The following is a 16,099-nucleotide window of genomic DNA, read 5'->3' on the forward strand; positions in this document are numbered from 1 at the left end:
AGATTTGCTTAAAGTTTTGTTATAACATCATAGTTGTGATGTATTTCTTTTCATATTTTGGGACATTTTAACATGAAATCCCATGATGCTTGTGCATGCATATAGCAAAAAAGTAGAACCATTCATACAAAATAGTAAAATTGTTTATTGTCAAATAATACTGTAAACTATTTAGCCATTATTTAGCCAACAGGCCTCAACTGAGGGCCTTCTTCAACTAGCTTTGTACTTTGGTTACTCTCTTCCTGGAATTCCCACCTAGCTCAGAAACTTGGGAGCCCAGAGAGACCCCAGTACTTTCAAAAACTGCCCCGGAGATTCCCACATGCAGCCAAGGATGGGAACTACCCATTTAACAAAAATTTCCCTTTTAAATGTGAAACTTTTTACTTTTGATGCATAAGTGTCCTGAAGTGTTATCATTGTTTTCATTTTGCAGATGCATGTGCATATGTATATAAAGTACATAAACAATTTTACTATTTTGTATGAATGGTTCATACAAAATAGTAAAATTGTTTATTGTCAATTAAAAAGTAATGGCAACGAAAGTGCTTGCACTTATTTAGGTTGGAACCCCTCTTCAAAGCTCAGCCGCGGTGAAATAACCGGGTCTTCCCCAAACTTGACTTGATCCCTTGGTGGAGCCGCAGCGCGCGTGCACAGTTTGATCCTCCGCGCGGGCAGGGTAGTGGCAGCTCCCAGCGCGTGCGCAGTCGCCTGGGGGGGCAGGCCTGCCCAGCCCCTCTGACCCCGCCCCCGGAAGGTCTACGGCGTCCTCCCAGCCCGAATCCCGGGTTGTGCAAGATGGATGGTGCTCCCTCTGCACGGCTCGCCCTCCGACTGCTGCTCCTCCTGGCTTTGCCTGCCTTCGGGTGGCTGACGACGAATGCCCGGGAGCCTCCGCCGGAGCTGTCCGGAGCCCCACGGGTAGGACACGGCGGGTGCGGCTGTCCGTTCTTCGAGTCAGACCTGCGGGGAGGCCAGGTCGCTCCAGCGACTCCCCTCACCTCGCGCCGGGGAGCTGGGGCTGTGGTTCGACCCAAAAGGAAGGGTGAGGGGAAGCACCGTGGGAAATGGAATGGTGGGGAGCCGGAGGCGAGAGAGAGAGAGAAGGAACCAATTGGGACACCTTAATGTGTGGCCGAGTCTCGGGCCGCAAAGCTTCGAGATTCTTAGAGCAGTCCAAACAGTTGCTCCTCCTGCTGGAGCTTTTCTGTCTAAAGTGCGCGATCACCCTTGACCTCAGGGTTTTGTTGTGGCGCCTTCCTGGGCTAGAGCAGTCCTAGCCCGGCAGTGTTTGTGTTCGGGAAATGTGAAAGTTACCCGCTTAGTGTATTTCTTAGTGTATTTCCTCGGCTGGCGGTGGGGAAGGAGTTCCTTCCCAGGCTGAGGGGTTAGAGAAAAGGAGAGGCTGAAGACCTGACTCCTCGTTTTGTCCGATGTGTTAATAGTGCTCCTTCAGGTGTGGCCGGGGGCGGGGCCCACTGTGTGTTAGGAGACCCTGAACCCGTGAGAACCTTTGCATCATTGTATTACAAAGCAGCCGTGATATTGGCCTTTTTTCAGGTGTATAGTCAGGAAAAGTTTGAAGATTTTAAAATACAATTTTTCCCAGAAAGAAAAGAAACTAGGGAAGTACATCTTACTCAAGTTTGGACTTGAGTAAAATAAATACAGAGGTGACTGACAAAATGTCACTTAAAAACAACAACAACAAACTTTTATGTCCCTGGTACAAAAATGACGAGGATGTCTGTTTTAGTTCTGCTGGCACATTCCAGAGAGCCACAACATTGAGAGCTCATAAGGACCACTTTTATGTGAAATTATTTGTGTGTTACAGTTGCATATAATTAAAAATAGAAATGCCATGGACAAGCACCAAGAAACCAAAAAAAAAAAAAAAATGAAATAATTTTAAAGTTAGGGAGATAATGACTTTGTTTCTCCCTTTTTCATCTATAAAGATGTATCGTTGTTATTTATCAACCCAAAACACATTTGGGTCTGTCTGAAAATCTGAGAAAAAAAGAGTTTAGCTGAAAGGTTAAGTACACTGCACTGTGGCTTGGGTGTTAGTGATTTCACCATTTCAGTTCTCCCTTCTTAGATTTTCATTCCACTTTTGGAAAGTTCAAATCTAAACTCGGAATTTCATAAACTAAATTAATGCAGAATAGCTAGAAAGACAGTCTCATTAGTTGGGATAGAAACATGAGATGCTGAAATCGATTCATCCAAGTTCTTTTTCAAAGTTGAAAATTTTCGCTGGGTGTAGTGGCGCACACCTGTAATCCCAGGGGCTCTTTAGGCTGAGGCAGGAGGAACATCAGTTCAAAGCCAGCCTCAGCAAAAGCCAGGTGCTAAGCAACTCAGTGAGACCCTGTCTCTAAATAAAATACAAAAAAGGGCTGGAGATGTGGTTCAGTGGTCAAATGCCCCTGAGTTCAGTCTCTGGTACCAAAACAAAAAAGAAAGAAATAAAAAGAAAAAAATGTACAGAAAACTTGAAAGAATTTTACAGTGGTCCTCCATGTCAGATAAGTGCTCTTCAGTAGAACTTTGTGTAGTGATTGTTAATTTTCCTACCATTGTAGTAGCTATAGTTGTGGTCACTGAGCACTTGAAATGTGGCCAATGTAAATGAAGGACTGGCTTTTAAATTTTTTATTTAATTTTAAGTAATTTATGTAGCCATGTGCCATTAGAGGGTGCCAGATTTTACTTATAGACTACTAATATTAACATTTTTCTGAACTTACTTTGTTACATACTTGTTCATCTGTCCATCCTTATATCCAGCCTGATATAAATTTAAGACAACTGGTTGAAGTCAAGAAAATTTTTCCTGTCTTCCTGCAAGGACTCACATTTACTGTATTCTAAGCATTTTCACTTTCATGTGTATGCATTTGTCAGACTGCAAAATATTTAAAGCTTTTGTAGTACATTCTTTGTTTTTTTCCTTTTTCTTTTTTGGTACTAAGAATTGAACCCAGGGGAGCTTACCCACTGAGTCACATTCTCAGCTCTTTTTTATTTTTAGAGACAGGATCTTGCCAAATTGCTTAAGGCCTTGCTAAATTGCTGAGGTTGGCTTTGAACCTGAGAGCCTCCTGCCTCAGCCTCCCAAATTGCTGGGATTACAGGCAAATCCACTGTGCCTGGCTGTAGTACATTCTTCTAATGTTAACTTGGTTTCCAGAGATTTTTAGATAATAATATATTTTGAATGGGTACTTGTTTTATATATTTCTCCCAGACTTAATTTAAACCAACAGTTGATTCTCTTTTTCTTTAGGAAGCCAGTTGTGTCCCAGATAGGCAGACAGTGAGTAAAGATCTGAAAATGGGTGGGGAGAAACTTCAGTTTTGACATCTACTTTCTAGGCATACACAACCATGGCTTACAAGTCTGAACTTCCAGTTCAATCAGAGGTTTTTAGAACAAGAAATGTGAGTTTTGAACTTAGTTTTAGGAGGCAGTAAAGAATGAAATTCCCTTCTGCACTGAAGTCATTGAGAAGGATCTAAAAGAATTTATTTTATTTTATTGGTGCTGGGGATTAAACCCAGGGCCTTGCACATGCTAAGTGTGCACTTTACTACTTAGCTACACTCCCAGTACCCCAAAAGAATTAATTAAACTTGAGTCTCTGGAAAATACAGTGTGTTTGGTCTATTAATTGTCTTTTATAAACCCTGTATTTTACTAAGCAAGCAGTAGGTTTATGTTCAGTAAATGACTAACAATGTTGTAGTATATATTTGCTGCTGAAAGGCAGAAGCTGAAAATGGTTTCTATTTTGTTCTGTTATTGGAGATTCTCTCTAGGCAGTTAGAAACAGCTTTTGTAGTTTGGTAAGAGGAACTTTTAACTGGACTTTGGATTAAAAAAACAATGTAGAAGATGCTGTCCTTTCTCCATTGCATGCTTTTAGCACCTTTGTCTAATATAAGGTAGTTGTAATTTTGTTGATTGGTCTCTGTGTCCTCTATTCTGTACCATTGGTCTACCTGCCTATTTTGGTACCAGTACCATGCTGTTTTTGTTACTATTGCTCAATAGTATAGTTTGAAATCTGGTATCGCTATACCACCTGTTTCACTCTTCCTGCTTAGAATTACTTTAGCTATTCTGGGTCTTTTATTTCTCCAGATGAATTTCATGATTGCTTTTTCTATTTCTTCGAGGAATGCCATTGGGATTTTGATTGGCATTGCATTAAACCTATAGAGTACTTTTGGTAGTATGGCCATTTTAATGATATTAATTCTGCCTAACCATGAGCAAGGTATATCTTTCCATCTTCTAAGATCTTCTTCTATTTCCCTCTTTAGTGTTCCGTAGTTTTCGTTGAAAAGGTCTTTCACCTCTTTTGTTAGGTTGATTCCCAAATATTTTATTTTTTTTTTTTTGAGGATATTGTGACACAATGGAATATTACTCAGCATTAAAAAATAACAAAATCATGGCATTTGCAGGGAAATGGATGGCACTAAAGCAAATTATGCTAAGTGAAGTCAGCCAATCCCTAAAAAACAAATGCCGAATGTCTTCTCTGATATAAGGGAGGTGACTCAAAACAGAGTAGGAAGGAAGAGCATGAGAAGAAAATTACCATGAAACAAGGAAAAGAGGAGGAAGGGAAAGGGAGGGAGAAGGGAGTTGCACGGAAGATGGAAGGAAACCCTCATGGGTTCACAAAATACATATATGACGGTGTGAGAGGGAAGGGAAGAAAAAAAAGAGAGGTAAGTGTCAGAGTAGAATGGGTAGAGAATAGTGATGGGAGGGGAGGGGAGGGGAGGGGGGATAGGGAGGGCAGCAGAATACAACTGACACTAGGATTGCTGTATGTATACACATGGATGTATAACCAATGTTATCCTGCAATCTGTACACATGGAAAAATGAGAATTTGAATCAAATATGATATGTCAAGATCATTGTATTGTCTTGAGCAACTTAAAAAAAAAACAAAAAACAATGTACCCACCAACTGGATGGCTTATTGAGTGATATGTTTTAGAGTTTTCATTGATTCTAACTGAAGCTTACTCTAGATCAAGGTGGACTAGGAAGAACCAAACTGGTTCTGAGGAATTAATGGTTGCAGAGCTTCCTTGGTTCCTAGAGTAGTTGGGAAGTGCACCAAAGTGGGCTTAAACATATGATTGGGCCTTATGTGGTATGAATCCTTCTCCACAAATTGTCCCTGGAGTCAGCCAACCTCACGAAATCATGTCAGTCTTATTCTCTCTTCTGTTGGAAATTGTAGCTATGTCACATGGGGATATGTTTTGAGAAATGTAACCTTAGATGATTTTGATGTTGTATGAGTGGTATAGAACATACTTACACAAGGACAGCTATGCCATCAATAGATGATACATTTGTATGGGGCCACTGTCATATGTAGTCTCTTGTTTGCTGAAATATTATGTGGAGCATGACTGTGTATAAATATAAGGTATTAGGGATACTCGCAAACCAAGAAATACTTGTTTTTTATGTTTATGAGTAAATTTTCTATTTTTAAATTAAGAATACAACCCAAGGATAACCATATTTGAGAGGAATGTATTGTTTTGTTCTATGATAACAATGTCTTGTGTGAAAACTTAGGAAATAAAGCACAGATTGTAGTTCCGGTGGTCAGTGATAGTACTTTGTGAAATAGTGCTTCTTTTCTACAGAAAGCATGCCATCAGTAAACTTAATATTTGGGTAGAATGCTTTTGATCATACCTTAATATAGGCAATAAAATGTACACTGTATATGCTTGTCCAAGAGTCACACTCAAGAATGGCCAGAGCACCTTCGTTTGTAAAATCAAAATTAAGTTGAAAACAACACAAGTGTCCATGAATAGTGGAATAATTAAATAATTTGTTAATCCTACAGTGGGAATGGTGCATAAAGTAGTGTAATTAGTGATTATAGCTGTGTGCGTCAACAATTTTTGTGTGTGTGTGGTACTGGGGATTTGACCCAAGAGCACTCTGCCACTGAACTACAGCCTAGCCCCCTTTTTAAAAATTTTTATTTTGACAAAAAGTTTTGCCAAGTGGCCCATTCTGCTCTCAAACTTGTGATCTTCCTGCCTTAGCCTGAAGATTACAGGTGTGCATCACTGCACATAGCATGCATCAACAATTTTAAATAGAAGAAACAAATTTTGGAAGAATACATAAAATATTCCATTTATATAAAGCTTAGAAACAGATGAAACTAGGTAATATGTTATTAGAGATATACAGATAGTAAAACTATGATGAAGCTGGGGATTGAACCAAGAGGCATTCTACCAAAACTATGATGAAGCAGGAATTAATTAACCTGGAAATAGTGCTCCATTATAGATAATTATAATGCATCAATAAAAATGTGGAGGGAATAAAAGAGATTCCCTCTGAGGAGAGGAGGGGGCTTTGACAGCTTCATGCAGGGACTTCTAAAGCATGAGTAATATTCTAGATTTTAACCTAGGTAGTAGTTACATGGGGACTAATCTTTTTAAACTCTACATGACATTTATATTCTCATGTATGTAATATATTTCACAATGGAAAAAGCATATAGATTATTTCAAAATTGGAATTGTAATCAAGTCATAAAAAGTCTATAATAAAATATAATTTTTTTGCTCTTTTGAGGTTATTTATTTATTTATTTATTTATTTCCAGTACTGGGGATTGAACCCAGAGGCATTCTACCACTGAAATACATCTTCAGATCCTTATTTTTTTTTATTTTGAGACAGGGTCTCACTAAGCTACTGTGGCTGGCCTTGAACTTGTGGTCCTCCTGCCTCAGACTCCCAAATTACTGGGACTACCAATGTATTTCACTGTACCCAGCAATGGTTTTTTAAAATATTCTTTTCATGCTCTTATAAGGGATGATACAATAAAAATAATTTGTGAAATGAATACCTGTCTATTTATATTTGTTTTGCAGGATGGCATCAAAATTAATGTAACTACCCTGAAAGATGATGGGGAGGTATCTAAAGAACAGGTTTGTTTCTTTTTCATTATGTTTTTAATATATAATTTAGCCAAATGAAATGCAGTGGATTTTACTTTTATTCTATTTGTTCATTTTCTGTTGCTATAACAAAATACCTGAGCTAGGCTACTTTATAAAGAAAGAGGTCTATTTAGCAGTTTAATTAACAGTTAGGGAAATTCAAGGGCTTATTTCTGGAGTCAGCTTGGAACACCTTGTGGCAGATGGTACCACAGTGGCAAGAGCACATGTGGGAGTGAAAGATCACATTGCCAGATAGGAAGCCAAAGAGAGTCTGGAGTCTCACAGTTCCTTCTGAGGACATGCTTTCAGCAACTTATGGACTTCCAAGTTGACCCATATCTTAAAAGTCCTGCCACCTCAACACCACAACACTGACCAACCCTCTAACACATGATTTCTTAGGACAAACAACATGTAAACCATAGCACCTCTACATGTAATTTAGTTAGACAATGTATTTTTGACATGAAGAGTTTGTAATTTATAAACCACTGGAATTAATGTATATGCTGCTTTATTTTAAGGTTGTTCTTAACATAACCTATGAGAGTGGACAGGTATATGTAAATGACTTACCTGTAAATAGTGGTGTAACCCGAATAAGCTGTCAGACTTTGATAGGTGAGTACTACTAAATCATTTCCAAAGTATTCTGTTTTTAATAATACTAAATAATAAGATTCTCGGATGTTATACATGTCCATTTTAAAGCAATAATACACATCATTTCTCTAATATACAATACCAATGTGCTTAAAACTGTGTGCTTTATATTGGTTACTGATGGGATGTCGACCATTTTCTTTCATGAGATTGGCATTGATGGGACTGCATTTCTGGGAGGGTCATCAGTATAAGCATGCATATACTGAGGTAGGATAGCAAAAGCTGAAATCTTGGAGAATCACTTTCCACGATTGGAGAAAATGAACTGTTGGTATAATTGTCAGTTTCTTCTACCCTTATGTCAGTAGAACATTTTTCTTTTTAACCTTTTAAATTTTTTAATTGTTTAAAGATAAGCAAATATATTACATTGGAATAGACCATATTATTCAAATGAAAAAAGGAATGTAAATTATCTCTTGTGCCGTGCTGTTTGTCAGAAACAAGTGACTAATCCTGTCCCTTACCCAGAGAGAGGGAGTCATGCAAAGGCAAGCATCTTTGAGGGCCATTTTTGAAAGTTGGCTGCCACAGTGAGGAAGTCAGAATGTGAAGGGCTTCTGTTTTTAATTTAGTTTTAATTTATAGTAGGGGTATCAGATTTGGGGGCTGAAGAGTATCCATTGTGATGTTTTTGTATGACTGCATTTTCTCACTCCCTCTTGTGCCTTAGGCTTTGGGCATACAGAAATGCTAACAAGGCTGTAAGGGCAATCAGTGAGTTAACAGTTAGAAACACTGACATGGAAACAGGTGTGGTGATACACACTGGTAGTCCCAGCATTTGAGAGGCTGAGGTGGGAGAATTACTTGAGCCTAGGAGTTCAAAGCCAGCCTAGGCAGCATAGTGATACCCTGTCTCAAGAGAAAAATGAAGGGCTGGGAATGTGGCTCAAGTGGTAGCGCACTCGCCTGGCATGCATGCGGCCCGGGTTCTATCCTCAGCACCACATACAAACAAAGATGTTGTGTCTGCCGAAAACTAAAAAAAAAAATAATAAATATTAAAATTCTCAAAAAAAAAAAAATGAAGCTGGGTGCTGTGGCACATGCCTGTAATCCCAGTGGCTTGGGAGGCTGAGTCAGCAGGAGGATCATGAGTTCAAATCCAGCCTCGGCAAAAGCAAGGCGCTAAGCAATCCAGTGAGACCCTGTCTCTAAATTAAATTTAAAATAGGGCTGGGGATGTGGCTCAGTGGTTGAGGGCCCCTGAATTCAATCCCCAGTACCAAAAAAAAAAAAAAAAAAAGAAAGAAAAGAAATGTAAGGGACTAGGCCTGTATAGTTCAGTGGTAGAACACAGGACTGGTATGTAAAAGGCCCTGGGTTTGACCTCAGAACCTCAAAACAAAGCAAAAAACAAAACAGAAACAAAAGTGCACTGAGATGAATCATGAAAAGGGGGCATTTTACAGTTACAAGTGTCCAAGGATATTGCAAGTGGGGATTAGGAAGGCTAGAGAGGGAGCCCAGCCCCAAATAGAAGCCTGAAGGAAGACCAGTCAGAGAAGTACCAGAAAATTCATGGGGATGCCATTGACAGTGTTTGAGCAAGGAATATAATTAAAACTGTTATAGTAAGGTAAATCAGGCAATGTTGCATGAATGGTTTAGAGGGGAAGAGACTATAGGGGAATAACTAGGTAGCCATTATGATTCTGGGTGGTAGTGAATTAGATATAGGGATATTCTAGACAAAAGGAATACCTCTATAAAGGCAAGAAATCAGTTTAAACTGCTAGGTCTGCATTCAGATATCCATTAGGTTCCTGTTTGATAAATCCTGAGATTATTTGAAGGACAACAACTAAATGCTCCTTTTGTGGTGGTATCATTGGGTGTGTTGCTTTTTCTATAGCACTTTCTAATTTAATAGAAGAGCCACTGGCTCCATAAATACCTGCAACTACTCTACCCCATTTCATTTGGGGTTGGGGTTGGGGGTAGGAGTATATTCCTACCTAAAGAGGAACATAGCTAGTACCTACCCTACCTGTCCTTTACTAGGCTTGTCCCATTCTTTTCCCCCTTCCTGCCCTCTCCAACAGTAACAAATCACTTATAGAGGAAAGAATTGGGGGGGGGGACTTATGTTGCGCCTCTTCTATCACTGGGTTTTGTGGATGAATGTATGTGCTTATTTTGCTAAACCATGGGATTGACTGTCTTGTGGCCTGCTTTGTCCATAGTTACACTCTTTTGGCTCCTCACTACCAACCTGTATAAAATGGATAGGAAAGATGTTGCTGGTGTAGCATTTCTTATAAAATTAAAAGATTGCCAAGCATCTCCCCTTTTCAAACAAGCATAAGCCCTTGTCAGGGTTGTCAAGTTGTCTTTGTTTTTATAAATCTGAAATAGTCTTAAGGTCAGGGATGAAGAAGCCAATGAAAATGGTTTTCAATGGTATTGTTTCATGTAAATGTCATCAGAATAAACAAATTCAATAACAAATTTGGTGGCAATCTTTGCTCAAAGTTGTCACTACTTTTTTTTATAGTGAAGAATGAAAATCTGGAAAATTTGGAGGAAAAGGAATATTTTGGAATTGTCAGTGTAAGGATTTTAGTTCATGAGTGGCCTATGACATCGGGTTCCAGTTTGCAACTACTTGTCATTCAAGAAGAGGTAGTGGAGATTGATGGAAAACAAGTAAGATAGTATGCTTGTTAACTGGGAATTGTTAAGATTTCAATTTGTGCTAGGTATGCATGTGTTCAATTATTTCTTTCTAACTTGATAAGGAAGAAGCTACCCTAACATTGCCTATATCTAATCAGTTAGCATTTTTATTATTTTAGCATTTTAAGTATATTAATTTTTTAAAATTTGCTTATTTGGGGCTGGGGTTGTGGCTCAGTGGTAGAGCACTTGCCTAGCATGTGTGAGGCGCACTGGGTTCAATTCTCAGCACCACATATAAATAAATTAATAAAGGTCCATGAACAGTTTTTTTTTTTTTAAATTTGCTTATTTGTATGTCATATCACTTAATTGTTATAAATATCATTAAACAAAAAGTTAAGTGAAGAGATTGAATTTGGTTCATAGTTCAGCTACCATTTCCTTTTACTAAGTCTATGTATAAATTGAATGGAACTGGGATTGTGTGAATGCTAAAGCAGACAGGAATATGATTCAAATTGCAAATTAAATGCTCCAAAGTGGGAGTGGGAGGGTATAAGAAATAATTGTCTGAATAAGTCAAGTTTTTTTAATTATAGAAATCAGGGAGGAAAATTGACTTTTTAAGTTCTCATGGTTCTAGGCCAGTATTTAAAATACAGGTACTTATTTTTTTCTTTCATAGGCTCAACAGAAGGAAGTTACCGAAATTGATATTTTAGTTAAGAACCAGGGAGTACTCAGACATTCAAACTACACCCTTCCTTTGGAAGAAAGCATGTTATACTCTATTTCCCGAGACAGTGACAATTTATTTACCCTTCCCAACCTCTCCAAAAAAGGTATTTAAAGGCCATAATTTAACATATTAAGGAAACTATTTCTTTAGTTAGTAGCTATATTATATACTCTTGAACTTTGGACTCTTTATATTACTTGTAAAAGCTGCCATATGTGTTTAATATGTTTGGAAATAAGCTTCTTTTAAAAAATATTTAAGGGGCTGGGGTGTAGCCCAGTGGTAGAGCACTTGCCTTGCACGCATGAGGCCCTGGGTTTGATTCCCAGCACCACAGAAGTCTCATAACATGTATTAGTATGTATGTCCATTTAAGGACTTTAGGAATCTTATTTTGAGCCTTAGTAGAATGTGATCAGTGCTGCTGGTGTGGTGACAATTTTCAGTAATTGCCCATTCTTACTCTGGGTACTTATCAAAAATATAATATTGTAAATGTTCATTTAAAGGAAGAAGTATTCATTTTCCACTGTAGGCTATAGAATTATTAAATTTATACTTTGTATGTGACTAAATTATAACTTCTTCTAAGTGCCTAAGTGTTGCCCTTCTGGTGCTTAAATCGGGGAATAAAATGTTTTTATTTTTTTCTCCCATTGTAAAAGGTATGTACTTACTTTCCTGAATGTGGCATAATACCTAAATGTTATTGGCATAATAATCTTATGACTTTTAGAAGAGACTCAAGTATGTTGCTAGCATTTTGGTAACTTTGTTCTTCCTCAGTGGAAAGTGTTAGTTCACTGCAGACCACCAGCCAGTATCTTCTCAGGAATGTGGAAACCACTATAGATGAAAATGCTTTACCTGGAAAATTACCTGAAACTCCTCTCAGAGCAGAGCCTCCATCCTCATATAAGGTAAATTGAGCCTTTGGTGTTACCAACCTTTATGGCTGTCGTGAAAAAAGTAGTAATATTTAAAATGAGGAAGAAACCATGAAGATCAGAACTATGGAACATTGTTAATAATGGACTTGGTGATATTTTTAGGTATTCCTATTTTATTCTTTAAGCTTCATTTAATACTAACGTAGTCATATCATGATTATTAAGGCACTGAATTTCATTTGGTTGAGAATTCCCAGTTCCAGAATTCTCATATTTCTATTTCTTTTTATTCTACAGCTATTACTTTATATACACACAGATACATTTGTGCCCCCAGGATCTTGTATGATGATTAAGCACAGGTGGTTAAAAGTATACTTTCTGGATTCAGGTTGCCTAGTTTGAAACCTGGCCTGCCATTTACTAGTTGTGTAGCAAATTCTTAACCTTTGTAACCTCTTTCATTATTTGTGCTTAATCTCTAAAGTAGTGTGAAGTATTTCATTAAGTTGTAAGGGTAAAATAAGATGGATATTATGTATAAATATTTATGTATTGGCACCTACTAAGTACTCATTATCCTGACATGTATACTGCTGACTAGGATACAGTTCAGAAATATGCAGGTATCTCTTCCTATTAGTTAGCCCCCTTGCCCCAAATAATTTCCATTTAAATGAGAAAAGTCTGTGGTTAGCCTACATAGAAGAGAAGTTAAGATCAGAATTGCTTATTTGGAGTTGATGGAGAAATCTAGGTCACTTTGGCAGTTTGGACTGTGATACCCTCACCCTATCTAACCCCAACCCCTGCAGCAGGTCAGCACCAGAACAGACTGTCTTCATATCTCATGCCATTAGTGCCCACTTTAGGTTCTTTTCTTGCTTGTCAAGAAATATTTTGTACACAATGAACCTCCCACCTGTTCTAAAAGCTATTAAGTTTGTCTTTCTCTTTCTTGTCTTCCAATTACTTGAAACAGTTCATTATATTAGGTTTTTTTTTTTTTTTTTTTTGCATTTGATGTGTAGTTAAGACTACAGTATAAATAATCTTAAAGGATACTAACATTTCTGGCTCTATATTTCTGGAACATAATTTTTTAAGTTTGTAAATAACTTATTAAGGTACATTTTAGAATAAAATGCACCTGTTTAAAATATACCGTTAGTTTTTGTATTTTTTTTTTTTTTTTTTTTTTTGTGGTGCTGGGGATTGAACACAGAGCCTCAAGTGTGTGAATAAGTACTCTACCATTGAACTATACCCTCAGCCCTAAAAATACATTTCGTTTTGACAGTATTGTAACCATTACCACAATCATTTTAAGTTTGTGGAACTTTTATATCTAATTAAAACTCATTTTCCAGGTAATGTGTCAGTGGATGGAAAAGTTCAGAAAAGATCTGTGTAAGTTCTGGAGCAGTGTTTTCCCAGTGTTCTTTATGTTTTTGAACGTCATGGTGGTTGGAATTCTAGGAGCAGCTGGGGTCATAACCATCTTAAAGGTGCTTTTCCCAGTTTCTAAATACAAGTAAGTATTTGTTTTTGAAACAGTATTTTTAGTTATTAAAATATGGGTTATATTTAGTTTAGAGAAATATAAAAATAAGGAGGGAAAGAGAAGTGGGAGGGGGGAAGAATACTTTTTTCTAATTTCCAACTTTAGTAAAATTAAAATATCGTGATCAAAATACTTTGAGAGACTCAAATGTGAATAAGACAAGCTCTAAGAACTTGGTAGGGAGAGAAAGGAAACGTATGCTTATAATGGAGAAAGTGCAGTGTATAAGGTCAGAAATCAGCAAGAGGAATTCACTGTATATTTTCAATCCCAAAGTATCAGTTTAAAATGTAGTTAATTTCAGACTGGCAAGATACTAATTGCAGCATTCTTCCTATTAGAAAATAAAAGCTAAACTAGAAGCCTCTTAGTCATTTATCAATGAGGACTTGACTAAATGGCACATAGGCAATGAGATTTTCTGTGGCCCAATAAATCCAAAATCTGCTGGGGGGGGGGTGTTCACCCAAATTATTGCAATGAGAGAATAGTTTATTTCTAACCAATAGGCATGAGAGAGTAAAGGTTGAGAGCTTTCCTCCTCAGTTTTCCCCCCCACTGTACTGGGGAGTGAATCCAGGACCTTGTACATGCTAAGCAAGTACTCTTATCACAGAGCTCCATCTCCACCCATTTTTAAAATTTTATTTTGGCATAGGGTCTTGCTAAGTGGCCCAGGATGGTCTAAAGCTTATGATCCTCCTGCTGTGCTTCCTGAGTTGCTGCCATGATAGCCTGTGTAATACCATGCCTAGTTACTGTGATCTTTTAATAAGATCTTTGCTAGTTGCTTAGGGCAACTTTTTCTTCTTTCATTGTTCTTTTTATGGGCCAGATGCAGAGGCCCATGGGGCATTTTACCAATAAGCTACATCCGGCCATTTTCATTTTTTATTTTAATACGCGTAGGGCCTCAGGGCTGGGGTTGTGGCTCAGAGGTAGAGTGCTTGCCTCGCACATGTGACAACCCTGGGTTTGATCCTCAGCACCACCTATAAATAAATAAACAAACAAACAAATAAATAAATGTATTGTGTCAACTAAAAAATATTTTTAAAAAATTAAAAAAAGACATGTAGGGCCTCTAAGTTGCTGAGGCTGGACTTGAACTTGTGATCCTCCTATCTTAGCCTCTGGGATTGCTGAGATTACAGGTGTGTACTGCCACACCCAATCCCTGTATTCCTTTCTATTACCTAAGTCAGTTTCGTAAAAATGAATTTTGGGCTTAAGAGTTTGTATAACAATTATAAAAATGTCAGAAGCAAAGCATTTAACCACAGGTAATTATAACCTTGAAGTAGCTAGCCTTATCTCACACAAACTATTGGTGGAGGAACTATTTTTATCTTTGATAATAATTAATCATCTTATATTTCAGAGCGATTCTTCAGATGGATAAAGTGAATGTTTTACCTGTGGCAACCATCAATTTATATCCAGATGGCTCTGAGAAAACAACAGAACACCTTGAAGATAAAACATGTATTTAAAATACCATCTCAAATCATGGACTCTGAATTACTATATTGTTTCCAAATTTGCCACTTCAATATAATTGTTTTTTAAAATCGTTAAGAATCAGTTTATGCATAGCAAAATTGCCAAACTCCTAAGACTGCCTTAAAATTGACCTTTATAAAGTTCACATTATTTATAAAAGGGCTTGCTGTTCAAATGAATTAAAGAAAATTTAAGCAAAGTATATGAGAAGACATGTGAAGAGACTTTGAAATTACCAAAAAGAAAAAAAAAAGGTGAATCAATGTCATGTGCCAATTAAATTCAAGGTGCCTTTAATAAGGAAATTATATCCACTTAATTAATATATGACTTTATGAAAAGCACTTTATGAAATTCTAATTTAAAAGCTCAAGAACTTAACACTTATTTTTTTATTCAATACAATGTGTCTTTATATTGTTTGTGACTCAGTATAAAAATCACTGAAGTACATCATGATTTGATTATATCCTGTATCAAGACTACTTGCCTTGAATACACCAGGATTTAAAAGTAGTAGTGACATGTTCTCACTCTAAAATAAACTGTTTTTGAAGAAAAAAAAAAGTGTAGCTCTTGGTTATAATTACATTAAAACTCTGCCCAGCTCAAAACTTTATGAAGGCATAGGTCTGATTTTTTTCCCCCCACTTAAACTAGTTAAAAACAAGGCTCAGATCAGTTAATGAATCTATTAATATCATGAAATTAAAGTGTGCCCTTGTCTTGTGGTTGTAAATATAGTGCTAATGTTATTTACCCTACAGATATTTTATCTTAATTTTTCTAACCCATCACTCATATTGACTTTGTGTGTGTGAGAGAGTGATTGATTGATTGATTCTGGGTCTGTGCAACTCATATTGACATATTTTAGCAATGTGACCTGAGTAGGTATAACTTGTCTTTACTCCATGTAATACTTGCTATTTTGTATCATTAAAAACATTTTTACTTTTTAGCTAGATGTGATGATACATGCCTAGCTACTGAGCTAATGCCCCTGCATGCCTAGTTTTTTTTTTTTTTTTCTTTTTTTGGTACCAGGGATTGAACCCAAGGGTGCTT

At 37.2% G+C, this 16,099-nt stretch overlaps 1 protein-coding gene and 1 non-coding gene across 2 annotated transcripts; both read left to right on the forward strand.

Moving 5' to 3' along the window:
• The first annotated feature begins 760 nt into the window (after positions 1-760).
• Ginm1 (glycosylated integral membrane protein 1) lies at positions 761-15,650 on the forward strand. The gene is made up of 8 exons (XM_046427406.2): positions 761-930; positions 6,970-7,029; positions 7,569-7,665; positions 10,211-10,362; positions 11,021-11,177; positions 11,861-11,994; positions 13,335-13,498; positions 14,910-15,650. Exons 1-8 carry the CDS (start codon positions 808-810, stop codon positions 15,019-15,021), a joined length of 999 nt encoding a protein of 332 aa, XP_046283362.1. The 5' UTR covers positions 761-807; the 3' UTR covers positions 15,022-15,650.
• Trnaa-ugc (transfer RNA alanine (anticodon UGC)) lies at positions 11,340-11,411 on the forward strand. Its single transcript has one exon. It is a non-coding gene; the product is annotated as a tRNA-Ala (tRNA).
• Positions 15,651-16,099: the final 449 nt, after the last annotated feature.

This window comes from Marmota monax, unplaced genomic scaffold (genome assembly GCF_021218885.2).
Source record: "Marmota monax isolate L192 unplaced genomic scaffold, Marmota_monax_Labrador192_F-V1.1 WCK01_AAM20220418_F8-fsc00114, whole genome shotgun sequence".
NCBI classification, from domain to species: Eukaryota; Metazoa; Chordata; class Mammalia; order Rodentia; family Sciuridae; genus Marmota; species Marmota monax.